This window comes from Copidosoma floridanum, unplaced genomic scaffold, assembly GCF_036245765.1.
Source record: "Copidosoma floridanum isolate Cflo_tuat_1 unplaced genomic scaffold, Cflo_Japanese_pri ptg000020l, whole genome shotgun sequence".
NCBI lineage: Eukaryota > Metazoa > Arthropoda > Insecta > Hymenoptera > Encyrtidae > Copidosoma > Copidosoma floridanum.
In genome coordinates this window covers 7,401,299-7,415,790 of record NW_028321897.1, presented here as the reverse complement: position 1 = coordinate 7,415,790, position 14,492 = coordinate 7,401,299, and the positions used below count along the sequence as shown (strand labels likewise).

The window sequence follows — 14,492 nt, the reverse complement described above, 5'->3', positions numbered from 1 at the left end:
GAGTTTTTAGCGGTGCTTTTTTTTTGGTGAGACAAGGAAACAACACCCGGTAACATTAAAATCTTTTTCTTTTTCCCGTTAGCTGCCTGAATAATCCATTTTTCCCAGCGCTCCATGTGAGCGATGTGTGTAAATTGTTGGAACGCAATTTTCCATACTCTGTTCTTTTTTTTTTTTTTTTTTTGGTCAGGCTGTCAGGTAAACTCGACGTGCATCAATTTTAAAATTTAATAACTTGGTAAAAAACGTGTGTTTTAGCGAGAAAACATGTGCTGCACACAAAGGTTACGCGCGTATATGAATTCTTTTTTCATTAAAATAGTCTTTGAAAAGTAATATTTTCAATGCAATGGACGGTGGGAAATTCATTTCAAAGGTACACCAAATGTCCGCGAAAATGGTGGGTGCATGATAAAAAATTGTCCAAAACGAGGGAGCTGTGGTTCGATGAATAATTTTACAAAATGAAAAAACTGCGTTAGGGGGAAAATTAATACTCCATTCCAATTTTAGTGCACAAAATGCGATATTGAATGGAACGTGGAATTGAATTTTGCAAAAAAACAGGTACACGCAATTTTAAGTAAAGAATCGTGTCGGATAAAAAGTACAGTTCGAGGGTTCTGGTGAAGGGTTGAAAAGAAAAATGTACGTTTCTTGTATCGATTAGAAATTTTTAATTGGAATCTGTTGTAAGCATCGAGCAAAACATGTAACAGTTACCAAAGCCTGTTGTACAACGAAAAAAAGCTCGAATGAAAAAAATAACAAGGGATACTCGACAAAACGTGGATAAAGTATTAAAGTTCCAACGTGGACAAAATAGAAGTAATAATAGTTTTGATTGTCGTTCATAAAGAACATCCTTCCCGAGTTCTCAAGACTTCCCAACTTTGCTTTTTTCCATCATTACGACCCCTATAATACGTACAAAGAAAGGACGATAATTTTTTTTTCCTTCTCCTTCACTTTGTTCAGCTCTAATGTGTAAATCGAGCAAATTGCCTTCGCTCGATGAAGACCTCCCGTGCGCTTTTTCCCAAGTCTCACCGAGTCATTATCACTGTCATTAGGTTATTTGTCGAAGCTACTAAATTTTTTTATTTTTTCCATCCCCCTTGTTTGTCGATATTACCTGGGGTTTTATTTTTTTCAATCGTCTGTGTTCCCCAATTCCAATATATTTATACTTCAGTGGGGCAGTGTTTTTAAAACGCTGTTTTATCGCGATTAAAGGGGTGCTCAAATTTCTTCCTGATTAATTCTGTAACAAGGCTTGTCAAGTGGTTGATATAATTTGTGTACTACTTTGTGTTTTCATCGGAAGTCTTTTTTCCCTTAACTACTCAGTATTTAACAAAATTGTTGTCAGCTGAGAGGAAAACAAATTAAAAATCATTGTTTAAATATTTGCTAGAAAATTTCATTGTAAATTTGATGTGTTTTTGGCAATATTTTTAGCTAGAAAAAATAGTGTATAGTTACAAAGTTGTTTGAAAATCTGTATGAAATCATTCTACTGAAGAGTGGATTTGTTTAAATCGAACGAACGCTCGACGCATATCAGGGAGTACGATTAATTTGTCTGTCCAACATGTAAAAAAACGCATTAAACAGGCCAAAAACCCAATAATCAAAGGTGCATTGCGACGCAAAAACGTGGTCTTGGCAAAAAAAAAGGAGCACTCGACGTCAACCGAGTTCCCCGACGCGTGGATGAATAAGCAAATAAAAGAAGCGACGCTGCTTCGACTCACCTCATCTCGAAGTCATGGTACTCCTGCAGCGTCAGCGAATTCGCGACGTCAAGGAGTTGCCTCATGTTCTCCTCGCGCCTCTTGGCATCGGGATCAGCGGGCCTCAGCAGAATCGTCGCCGCGGGTGCGTCCAGGGACAGAGACGGCTGCTGCACGACAATCGTCGCCTGGGCCGTTCTCTTGCCACCAGCTGCATTTCCACCTGGTGATGCGTCGTTCGTTAAAAAAAAAAAAAAAAAAGAAGAAGAAAAAGAGGACAAGGTTGGAGAGGAAAGTTGAGGTCGGGTGTGGGGTTGATTAAGTTCGTTAGCGATGCTTTACTGTAGATTGCAGAGTTTGTTTGTTTGTTTGTTTGTTTATCTGTTTTTTAGATGTACGAGTTCGCGAGATATATAGGCACACAAAAATAAGAGACAGAAGCAGAGAGCAGTGGAGGCATCGGCCTTGCGAGCGAGCGATCGCTGGCTGCAGTTCGTTGGATTCGCGTGCCGATAAGGTCTTGCGCGGCTCGCGTGTGTATTATACGAGGGAAGCCTGTGCGACTTCCTTGTGCTTTTTCGTTGTACATTCGAGTTTCAGCTCTAGGAAAGGGCCTTGGTTGGTACGAAAGACGACGCGGAAAGCAGCTCACCTCGCTTTGGCTGGGCCGATGTCATGGGTCTATATGTACATGTTATATGTGTATGTGTATGCAAGTTTCGTGCACATATAGTACGTTATTTTGTTTGCACGTATGTGCAAGACACGCGTGCGCGTGGAGTTTATTGAATTCGAATGTTTTGCCTCTCCTGTTGTGCCCCACACACGTGTGTCTTTGTGTGTTCGATGTGTACGTATGATATACAAGCGTGTATCTGTTTGTGAGAAAAGCCTTGGTTTTTTTTCTTTATTTTCAGTTACTTGCCATGTCTTTGGCATTGCATTTGCTGCCCTTTAAAACTTGTTTGATCAACAAACAAGGTAGAGTGCACCTACGGGCGAACTCAAACATTTTTTGATGGAATTTTTTTTTTTCACACGTACAACTCGCATCAACGAGATTTAAATTATGTCCATCAAAGGAAACGCATGCAATCGTGTAATATGTTAATCTCCGACTTACAAAATGTTACAAGCAGATGCTATTGAGAAAATTTATTTACAAACGTTTAATAGTCCGTGGTAGTAACAAGTTAGCTTTTAACGTGGAAGTAAAGAATGATGCGAATGCAAATAGAGTACGCTGTAATGATAGTTTTATTTACAGATGTTGAGATAACTTCTAAAATCCATTTGAACGTAGAGTTCATGTGAATACTATATAATGATGTACATAATTACATTTAAAAAACATTAATACATTCCAAATCAATAATACTCCTGCTTCAAGGAATAAAATTCGCTTTGCAAAAGCAATTGTTTTATTTTTTTTAACAAGAATGTTTTCTGATACTCTTTAATTGTACGTTGTTGATGATGTGTTTGCTCGTGTATGGCGAAATGATGAAATGCGTATGTAGTTTTTGTAATACTCTTTTTTGTTCTAAAAAATATAATATCAGACAATTCATTGTACAGTATAATGTATGGAACAAATAAAAAGCTAGAGAACTACTTTGCGAAAAATTTCCATTCTCTAATACAAAAAAAATCCACTAATGAAGAGAACAAAGCGTGTTCGTTGGGTAAAACCACGTGTTGGCACGTAAAAATTAATTTTTTCTTATGCCAGTAATATAGTTACAATAATTACATAGAGTGCACACAACGAATGCCACTGCTTTGAGTAATACAAACTTTTTTTTTCTTTATTTTACAGCGGTGCATGTACCATGTATTACAGATCGAGGAAATTCATTAATTTTCGATCTTTCCGAATCGATCCTCTCGCATATTTTTTACTAAGAAAAGCAAAGAAAAGGCTGTTTTAGAGGTTCAGATGGGGTGGTTTGTGTTTCTTTTTTTTTTTAAAGCTAAGGAAAATCACAAAAATTTTGCAACAACAACAAAAACACGTGCAAAAAAAAGCCGCTCGACACGTGCAAGGTATCCAAACGAGAGTGCCAGCATCAAAACGTCACTTTTTCCAGTTAACTTGAAGAGAGCAGCACACAAAAAGAGCCGAATGCGCTATACAGAAGATACATCCGACATTTCGTCAAAGCAAAAGCAGGGTCGAGCCAACTATCCATACACACACACACACACGCTCTCGTGCATTCGCATTGGGTACCTCGTTTTTCGCTCCATTTTGTCGTTTTGCTGCGCAAAAAGAAAAGGCAAAGTGTGCGCAACGAAGGAGAAACTGAAACTGCGGAGCCCAAACGAAATTTTAAAAACAAAGGACGATGCGCGTGCACAATGCAGCGAGTCTTGGAAAATAGGATGCAGAAACAGGATGGGTAAATAAAAACTAAAGAGCGAACACGTTCTGTTCAACGCTAATGCGAGTGCATGCGAATAGCTACAGGTAAATTGGACCGCACGCGCGACCGCACATGTATACACGATGTTTTATCCTGTGTGGAAGAGGAGAGAACTTTGAGTATATGTAGCTGTATGTCACGTGGTGTGAATGCTGATTAAAAGAGAAGTCATGTGAATATGGAGGGTACTTGAACATTTTTTCTTTTTTTTTTATGTATAATCACCTTTTTTCATAAAAGCAGGTACGCGCGTGAAAAACGATAGAGTTTTCAAAAGCTTTGCTCATCTGGCATTGATTTTTCCGTGGATTACAGTATGGAGTGTAATCTGATGAAGAGCTCAGTGCTTTTTTCCACTTTTTTAGACTAAATACAGCTAGCGAAAGCCACTGGAGCTTTTTATTTCGACATTTTTTTTTCATAAAATTGAATTATTTTCGAGCTACGTGGAAACAACGGAATAACGAGATAGTGATTGATATAAAATATTAAACTATGGAAAAGAGTTACTTTTGTTGATTCAAATTGTATTGATAATTCGAAAAAACCGCGTCTGACCAAAATCGAGTAGTTCTACTTGAAACGAGATAATGCGCTTGTCTGCGATGCTTACATTTTAATTTTTGATAGGTCCATAATTATTTCAGTAAGAATGAATTAAATACAGAAAAAAATGTAGACTTGGTGATGGATAATAAATTTACCAAACATATATGAATTATCCAGCACATCGCAATGTCCCGAACGATTATGGAAAAACCGCGTCTGACCAAAATCGAGTATTTTCACTTAAACCGAGATAATACGCTTGTCTGCGATACTTACATTTCAATTTTTGCTATGTCTGCAGTTATTTCAGTAAAAATGAATCACGACACAAAATTTAGACTAGGTGGTAGATAATAAATTTACCAAACATGTATGAATTATCCAGCGTATCGTAATGTCATGAACGATTATCGAAAAACCGTAAAAAACTGATGCACATTATCTTAAACCAAATTAGTAAAGCTGATTCGCACTGACTCACTTTTAACAATTTCAATCAACAAATATTTATTGCAAATCAGATTAATTTCACTCATTGAGTCTGGGACAACGTACATTTTGTTGATGAATAAAATAAATGAATCATGAAGACATCGATGGCTGGAAAACGATAATTAGAAAAAAGCTAATGCAACAACGCGCTAAGTAATAAAAAGCAATTGTTTTACTAAAAGAAAAAAATAAAATGTTAGCCGAAAGAAAGAGCCAAGAAAGTTAAGAGCAACGAAAGGAAAAAAAAGGAAAGACATAGTATGAGGTGAGAGCAGTGTATGTGTAGGTATGTATCTAAGCGTAAAATAGAAAGAAGCTGTACACGTGTACGGCACGAGGAACGATGCGGCTGCGTTGTGGGGCAAAGAGATGGCAATCAACTTTTTTTCCTTCGTCCAATCTTCCTCTGTTTTCTCCACCGAAGTAAATCTAGAAAAGCAAACGCGTCGTCCCTCGTCAGCAGAAGCAAACGCGAAAAACACAAGAAAGCTCATACGTACATACACGAGTACACATTTATAAGGCCACTTATACACACGTGTATATACATATGCTTGATAAGGCAATCACTATTTGCACTTTACTCGAGTCATTCGTTCGAACGTACGATTAGCCCGCGAGCCTAAGAGGCCCCCCGAGATATTGGGACCAGAAGCGAGCGAACATAAAAAAAAAGCAACACGAGGCCATCATCGCCAGTCCGAACAAAGAGTTTTTTTTTTCTTTTCGCTTGTCAGTGAGAAGGGAGGCCTCTTAGCGACGCTTGATATATGTACCTATTGCGCAAAACGGGAAAAAGAGCCTGACCCATGAATGAATGGTCGAAACGAGGGGATGAGATTCTGAAAGAAAGAACACCAATTCATTTCCTTACAGCACTGTTTTTTCTTTGTTTTTTTTTTTTTTGTTTTTTGCTATATTTTTTCATATTTATTTTATTTGGCTGATAATAATATTATCAACATTTCTTTAATCATGATAATGAAGAAATGTAGATTTTATCTTTAATTATTACTAGTTTGAATATTATTGAAAATGTAGACGAGAACACGTTGTATTTCTTCATTATTGTTTTTATTTTTTTTTTAATTTTATTTATTGAACTTAATGATTGGTAAGCAAAATAATTTGAATTATACAGTTATACATTTTAATAGAGCAATACACAGGCAGGACTGAAAAAAATATATTTAAAAACTTCGTTTGATTGAAAAATAGATACCCCAAACTTACTACAAAACTTACAATTAGTGCATTCCCATTTGGCAAAAAAATGAAAATAAGTCTTTTGTCATGATTATGAAGTTGATGTCAAGTCTAATGTCATGGCTTACATAATTTAAACATCTTGATACTTAAATTTTTTCTCTCACCAACTTTCTTTAGTACAACTGTAGCCTTCATATTATTATTTTATTATGTCACTGTAATAGTCACCAGTAAGTTACAAGCATTTGAAAAATCGGACGAAATCTAATATCTCTTACAATGATTCGTCGAATACATTTTTAAATTAATCACAATTCAAAAAGAGTTAAGGCAAAAATAAGTCTTATAAAGATACCAGGCAAAAAAAACCTTCTTTAAATTTTATTTTAATGAAGATCTCTTCCAACATAATGGCAAGAAAAGAAAAATGTATAAAAACGAGAAATATGCCTACATAAAAACTGCTTGCGTACCGATGAATAAACCATAAAAGCCTGTCATTTCATTCATTCAACCTACTGAAGTTTAAAGCTTGAATCATTAAACCAGAAATAACAGTTAGGAAAAATAAGTCGTAATTGAAACTTCTCACTGGGCTACACAATTTCTTTGATTAAATAATCATTTTTTCTATCGTGTAAATCACTCACGATAAATTCTCATGACAAAATGTAATTGTAGTGAATTGAAAAAAATTGTGGTTGATAAGTAAGTAATACCTAATACATACTTTTTTACATAAAAAGTACTAGTTTTAGTACTGTAGCTACTTTCTTTTAAAAGCTTAGTAATTGAAAAAATTAAATAATTTCCTGATGAACTTTTTAACATAAAAAGACTCTCTTTTGCTACAAAATAAAAATAGGCTGATGTCTTGGTAAGATTATTTTTCGCACTGAACCATGAAAAGGATAATAAGTCATATTATGACATAGTTAAAATAAAAATTAATTTCGTCTATGTTTTTCAAACTTAGGATAAATTATTAGTTTGTAAATGTATAAACAATGCAATAATTACTTAAAATAGCTGAAAAAATTGCATATTGCAGGCCTTGCACATCCGTGTATATACGTAAGGTAATATATAGTAAGGGGAGATGGCCCAAAGCGGAAAATCTAACACTGATGATCTAAAAGTATTTTCTTTTATTTCATTATGATAACAAATTCAATTTTATTCCGTAAAATAGTTACCGAACTTTAAAATAAAACAATAACGTCGTATTATTTTGCAGCACATACCGATTTACTACCGAAAATTTAAGGCTCTTAAAGATCTGACTTTCCTGGATACGAGGTAAGTTGATTGGGAAGTAAATTAGCAGTTTTAATTTCTTTCATTGCAACTGAAAACGTCACCTCACACCAGGATGCCACTTTTTTATTTTTATTTTTTTATATTCCTATACTATTTCAAATCATACAAAAACCTAAGTACAAAACTATTATACTCTATTTGACTAACCCGTTTGTCCCCAAGCATATTTCATGACCCAAAATTATTGAAAAATACACTAGTTTTATTTTGTGTTTGTGTTAGACGGTGCCAATGTAACGTGACACTATTAAAAATAAAAGTTTTGGACTAAGTAAGATTTTCTAGAAATCCTAAAAAGTTTTATAGTATCCTCGGTCACGCCACTTGAAGACTCTGGCGCCCGATCGTAAAAGATCAAAACTCGGGAGTAATCTCGTCGTACGCACGTATTGCCAATCACGTTTCGTCCGACAGCACATCAGCGCTTACCCAATTCGGGCCACCTCCTCCTACACCACAAACATCAGCCACAACGCTACTATCAGAAACGTTCATCAGAATCAAAGCTGAAACAAAAAAAATGACCTCCTTTCCTCCAAAAAAAGAGAACAGTGACCAAAGAGCCTATCGAGCAGATCGCCAATGACATACGTGCTCAACGAGACAAAACAAACAACAAGAAAAGAACAAAAAAACAAAAACTCACCAGTCGGTCTCCCTCGTCCTCTGCCAGCTCCTCCAACGCCGAAGCCAGTCCCAGTGGTACCGCCACTCGAGCCATTTCCGTTCACCGTCCCGTTGGCGCACAGCGATATGTCGAGCGGATTAGTAGTTACGTTGATGTTCGGCTTGGCGTTGGCCAAAGTCGGACTCCTCGAACCCGAGGACGCCTGCTTGGTGTCCACCGGACTGCCAGCGTTTGATCCAGCGTTCCCGTTGCACTGGGCCGGCTGGACTCCCACTATGACGGTCTGGGGCTCGAGAGGCTTAGCTAGTGACGACGGTGGCGAGGCTCGCTGTTTCTCCTTGGCCGCTACCAGTGCCAACATCGAGCTTATCTGTTGGGGGTCCGGCTGGCCAGCGTCCACCGAGCCCCGCACTGGCTGGCTGTGGGTCATTTTTTTTTTTTTTTTTTTTTTTTTTTTTTTTTTTTTTTTTTTTCGTTTCCAGTAAAACAGTGTGCTTAGCTGTCTGTGATGGGGGTGAGAAGTTTCGTTGCAAGTACGTGTCGCATTAATCATTCGGAAACATAATATGGGAATCGACGTGCGCGTGACTGCTCCTTTTTTTCCCCCTGTGATCTATATACCAATTTTAAGTTTACGCTCGCACCCATATGTCACCTAGGCATGTGCGTGGAAAAAGTATTGCCCCTTGGCTTCGTGACGCTATGCGCCACTTGTACGGGCGAGTGATATATGGGAGACACTACTGGGATGTGAGTATGGACGATGTCTATGGCAACACACTTGCAGTGGCCTAGTGAGTTTTGCGTGTTAATAGGAAAAAGGAAATGGGGGGAGAAAAAGTTGTAAAAACATCACGCATCCTTATAATTAATAGACCAAGACAATGTGGACGGCCAAACGGAAGCTCTGGCCTCGATTTGAATAATAATAATAATGGCAGAGCGATGAAAGTACCGAGTCACTCGAGTACTGCCACTTTCGTGGTGGGATGAAAAAAAAGAAAAAAGTGTCGCACTTCAGTAGGGCTCGACGATCGATCGATTTGGTTTTAAGATTATTGTAAATATTCTCGGAATCCCGTTTTGCGTACGTACGAACTGGATAACCCACTTTTCGAGACAATGGAATATTACTCAATCACGGATGCCCTTCGTCGTAAAAATAAGACCCCTCGCGAGGAAATTTCAAATTTCAATCGCGGGAATACGTAATCTGCCAAACCCCGCGAGAAGAAGAAAAAGTTTATACGTATATGTATACCCTCGTATTGAATTGTGAAACGCGGTCTGTGCCACTTTTTAAGAGGCTCGTGCTTGAAATCGTGGAGAAGAAGAGAAAATCGAATTTTCCAGCAGTGTATTAAACACACAAAGGAGATAGTGCCGCGGTGCTCTCGTCGCGCACAATGAGTGCAATTCGACAACTCGTCACCTACTTATACTTCGTTATACTTTACATTATACATTTTTCTTTCAGGTTCAAGAAGCGAATTTATCGATTGCGTGGTTGGAGAAACGGAGGAGCCTGAGAAGTGGAGTAGGCGAGCTGCTGCCCCTCTTTCTTATCTTTTACTTCTTTTTTGCGTAGGCAGTTCTTTTTAGCTTTTCCAGGAGACTCGGGACGAATGTTTTTGTCAGAGTTTGTATTCAAATAGGCGCACTCGTCGCTGTGAATGGGGATTTCCCATCCAACGGAAGGACGGGATTATCGTGATACGCAGTAATGAAAGAGCATAATTTTTTTTTCTCTCGTTCTTTTGTGTGAGTATTTTTTTTTCTTTTTCGTGCTAATAGAGACCATAATGGCGATACTTGCTCGAGTAATTTATAGCTCGTAAGAATTACACACTGTATTGTGAGGTATTGCGTAATATCTTGTTAATGTACAAGAGAGCACCAAAGTTATTTATTATACAGGAGATCGGATGAGAAAGTCGGGATGAAAAAAAAAGCAATAAAATATTCTGGTCTCTTGTACGTTATTCTCAAAACTTTATCTAGTGTGTCACGTATTTTACGATGATATTATACCTGTTACTTTATCACGAAGATACCTTACTTGTTTCTGTGAGTTGGGAAAGAAAATGAATGATCATATTCAAGCAATCTTGAGTAAAGAAAGAAACCATGATTGCATAACACATACAAAATTTTCTTATTTAGCAGAGGAAACTTAAAGAGTACACGAAAAAATCCATGCTCATTTCTTTCATGTCAACAAATGTATATTATTTTTAGATCCAACCTGAAAAAAAGTTTAAAATCGTATTTGATTTTAAAATAATTACTCTTTATATCTTGGACATTAGAGATATATTCAAACGCATAATGTGGTCAGACAGTAAGTGATTTAAATTAAAGTTTCAAGCTTTTTTTGAAACTGCATTTTATGTTTAATGAATACCTGTTTTTCAAAGAATAATTAAAAAATCGTGTCTGACTAAAAACGAGATTTTCCACTTGAAAAGAAGTAAGGCGATTTTTTCCCAATCATTTGATTAAACTTTTGTTTCAATACACGGTTTTTTTTTTATTTAAAGTTTGATGGATGTACATACAAAATTTTATTGATACAACAATGAATTTAATTTTTTTAAATAACTACTATTGTTAATTTAGGTACTTTTGAAACCCCTGTTTACTTTCAATAAATAAATTTTTTTGAGAGGATGATCAACGAATTGCGGTTGACCAAAATCAAGGTTTTCTACTTAAAGTGAGATAGCATGATTTTCTTTGCGAGTCATTCATTTAATCATTAAATTTTTTTCCTACACTATTATAAAAAAATTATTTTTTTATCCCGAAGTATGCTGATTTACCCCAAAAACATGATTTATAACATAATTTTATTTTAGAAAATCATTAACTATTTTTAATATAAATAGTTTCAAAATCTCTGTTTATGTTCAATAGATACCTCTTTCTGGGAGTATTATTAACAACACGCGTCTGACCAAAATCGAGGTTTTCTACTTAAAACTCTTGCTTTTTGTAATTTTCGTAACTGGTCGATTTCTACGTACACGTGTTAATTCCAGTGTCCACTAACTTTACCTTCATTATCCTTTCCGTTTTTCCCCTTACTTTTACCCACACTATAAAGAATTTACCATGGGTTATACTTAGAAGACGAGGACATACAAGTGACCGTAAAACTACATAGAGAGGGATAATGCAAGATAATACAAAGGAGGGTCTCCCAAAAATCCATACGATCCATGCGACGGCAACGATCTCGTAACTTTTGGGCCCAGAGTGCCAGGATATTCATTAAAAAACTTACCTAAAGAAGTCGGCAGCCCTGAGATCCGGCAGCGCGGGTTTTGGTCTACTGATTTCCAACCCCGGAAAAGTGAACCTCGACTCTTGGTGCGGTCCGATCATCGGCGTGGGTGGTGGCGCGCCCGGACTGTTCGTACCGCCGACGCAAAGGTTCGTCATCGATATCATCGGCACCGCTGTTGTCGGTCCATTGGCGTGACCGTTGTGAAGCGCGGTTGGCGAAACATTCGCCGACGACGATAACCCGTTCATCTGTAAATGCGAGCCAGTTGTAATGACAAAGATATCACGGGGAGTCGAGATGCCAACGACATTTGTCACAGCTGTATTCACAGTAGCATCTATTTATGCTTATTTTCGAATTTCAAAGCTCATTTTATGTTTATTTTTCTACAATTTGAATACTTTTAATCGATTTTATCGGCTTCTAGTTAATATCCAGTGAGGTCTATCATCAAGTAAGCATATCCAAAGCTTGCAGTACATTCTTATATCGATGCTTGAGATACAAAAGGTACCATTTAATTTTTTTGAGGTACATGAAGTATTTATAAAGCAAATCTCAAGTTGATAAGCTTCCCTCTAACAAAATGGTATCTTTTTCTTCTCTTACGTGTCGATGTCACCAACAGCCCATAACTGACCTGGGCAGCACACTCAATGGGCCTGGCTGGCAGCTGGGCGTTCATGGTCTGTGAGTTCGTGGTGCCAGACTGAGGCGTGGGTGGCGAGGAAGACTGCCTCCTCTGCTTTTGTTGCTGAAGTGGCGGTGGCGACGTCGAGTTCACAGCAGAGGCAGTTGCAGTGGCCGTTGCAGCAGTGACGATAGCAGTAATGGCCGATACACCGTTGCTATGTCCTGTTGTTGGCTGTTGCTGCTGCTGCTGCTGGTGATTATAATGATGTTGGTACGGGTGAAATGACGATGACGAGGTCACGGGTGGAGGTGAGAACTCAGGATGCACGTCCATGAGATCCAGGCTGTCGTCGTGTTGCTCACTGTCCGTTGTGTTTACCTGGGGACGAATGAGGATGTTTCTTTCTCTTTTAGATTAAAGATCCTGGTAATTTTCGTCCATTTTCGGTCCAAACTTAGTTCGTACATACATTATAAAGACTTTAATGGCTGCCAATGTGTCTTGTCATCTTATTCAATCTTAATTTCTTTAATACTTTGTATTAACACTAAATATTTTCAAATTAAAGTTGGTTCGTAATTTAACTACTACTTATTAGTCATTTTGTTAATTTTTGTGCAGAAGCAAACTTTTGTGTGGAAAAAAAAGCCGAAGAAAATCGATACAAACTGAAAACTAATTTTTTTTTTTATTAATTGTAGCACATGAAAATTCCTTTAAATAAAACCTGTGTATTTTCACTCCCCAAATATAAGAGTTTCAGGTCACAATTGCTGTTTTACGTGTTTTAGAATACCAATAAACGAAAAACTATTTTTATAGTGTAAAAAAGTTAAAAGTTTTCAATTTTATGTATTTCTTGACAAGAATGGTATTTCGATCCTTTTGCATTCACTTTCATAAAAATATAAATCTCAAAAATGTATGTTTGTTCAGAACGAAAATGTTTAGGATACGTCAAACAAAACAAAAACAAAAAAGGGTCTAAAACCAACCAGCGTGATGAGCGTGGTCTGACTGTCGGTGCTGGTGTTGATGGTCGTCTCCGAGGCAGTACTCGAGTCCCGAATGATGAGCTTGGGAACATTGTTCCTGTTACCACTCGACTTGGTAAAGTGAAAGCGACGCTGTAGCGCCGAGGCGGCGTTAGCCAGGAAGTCGTTGTCCCGCAGTCCCGCGTGGCTGTTGCGGTGCTCGCGCGACGATGAGGACGCGGTAGCCGTCATCGCGTTGGCTGGTGGGTGACTCGGGTCACCCGGTGGCCTGCCGTTACCCTTGGAGGCAGGACTTCCCTTGATGGGAGACCCTCGGTGCTCCGGGCATCCCTGTGGAAATAAAGATTTCGTCCTTTTTATTTTTTTTTGTTTTTACTTTGACTCGTCGATATTATAAGATAGAACGGGGTCTTTCGAAGGACGAGTGAAGGAAATGTATCATTTATTAATCATCCCCAAGCACGTAGCAGCTGGGCCGGATGGAAATGAGGTCGTTTCGGGCTTAACTCGCCGGAAGATTGCTGCAGGTACCCTTGCATATATTGCCGGAGTTTACCCGTAGTTTGCATGATGCATATGTACCGCAAGTTTTGGTGCTCTGATAAGCTTATTAGTTTATCACTTGGAGTATGTTGTATCGGGAAATCCGGATTTTCTTTTTAGCAGTAAAAGTGGATGGAAATTTCCCTGGTGCCTCAAGTTGCTTTCTACGAGGGGCTGCTCATACTGTCCGAATCAGTGACAAAAGACTTTCAAATCATTGACAGTCTTTTGAAGTCTCTGAAAGTTTCTAAGATACCATAAAAGTCTTTGAAACCCTTCAAAGTCATGATGACACTTTGATGACTTTTACAATTATTCAAAGTTATCTAAGCTCCCATAAAGTCTTGGAAACACTTTGTAAGTTTCACTGGAACTTTGATGTACTCAGCTCCTCTGCTACTCACAAAGAACTCCCTGGTTGGGGATAAAATATCTTTGGATAAATGCAACTGCATGTTTCACGAATGATAACGATTGATTATCCCGTTTTATGACGATCCCGGCGTGACACTAATCGCCCGATATCCATAACTTTGATTTCACAGTGGGTGGAGGAAACGATATCTGACTAGTGGAATTGATTTAGCATAATCATCTGGATCCGCACGATGAATATGTTGATTTTCTATGGCTCTGTTAATTATTATGGATGAAGAGGGGTTCGATTTTAT

At 37.8% G+C, this 14,492-nt stretch overlaps 1 protein-coding gene across 1 annotated transcript in view; it reads right to left on the bottom strand.

Moving 5' to 3' along the window:
* The window catches only part of LOC106639394 (uncharacterized), a 76,944-nt gene extending 62,668 nt beyond the window's left edge, over positions 1–14,276 (bottom strand). Inside the window, exons 1-6 of the mRNA XM_089594050.1 lie at positions 14,226–14,276; positions 13,279–13,608; positions 12,290–12,661; positions 11,647–11,897; positions 8,379–8,779; positions 1,758–1,959 (exon numbers count right to left, since the gene is read on the bottom strand). Coding sequence (XP_089450176.1) covers positions 1,758–1,959; positions 8,379–8,779; positions 11,647–11,897; positions 12,290–12,661; positions 13,279–13,608; positions 14,226–14,276 — 1,607 coding nt within the window. The remainder of the gene's footprint in view (positions 1–1,757; positions 1,960–8,378; positions 8,780–11,646; positions 11,898–12,289; positions 12,662–13,278; positions 13,609–14,225) is intronic.
* Positions 14,277–14,492: the final 216 nt, after the last annotated feature.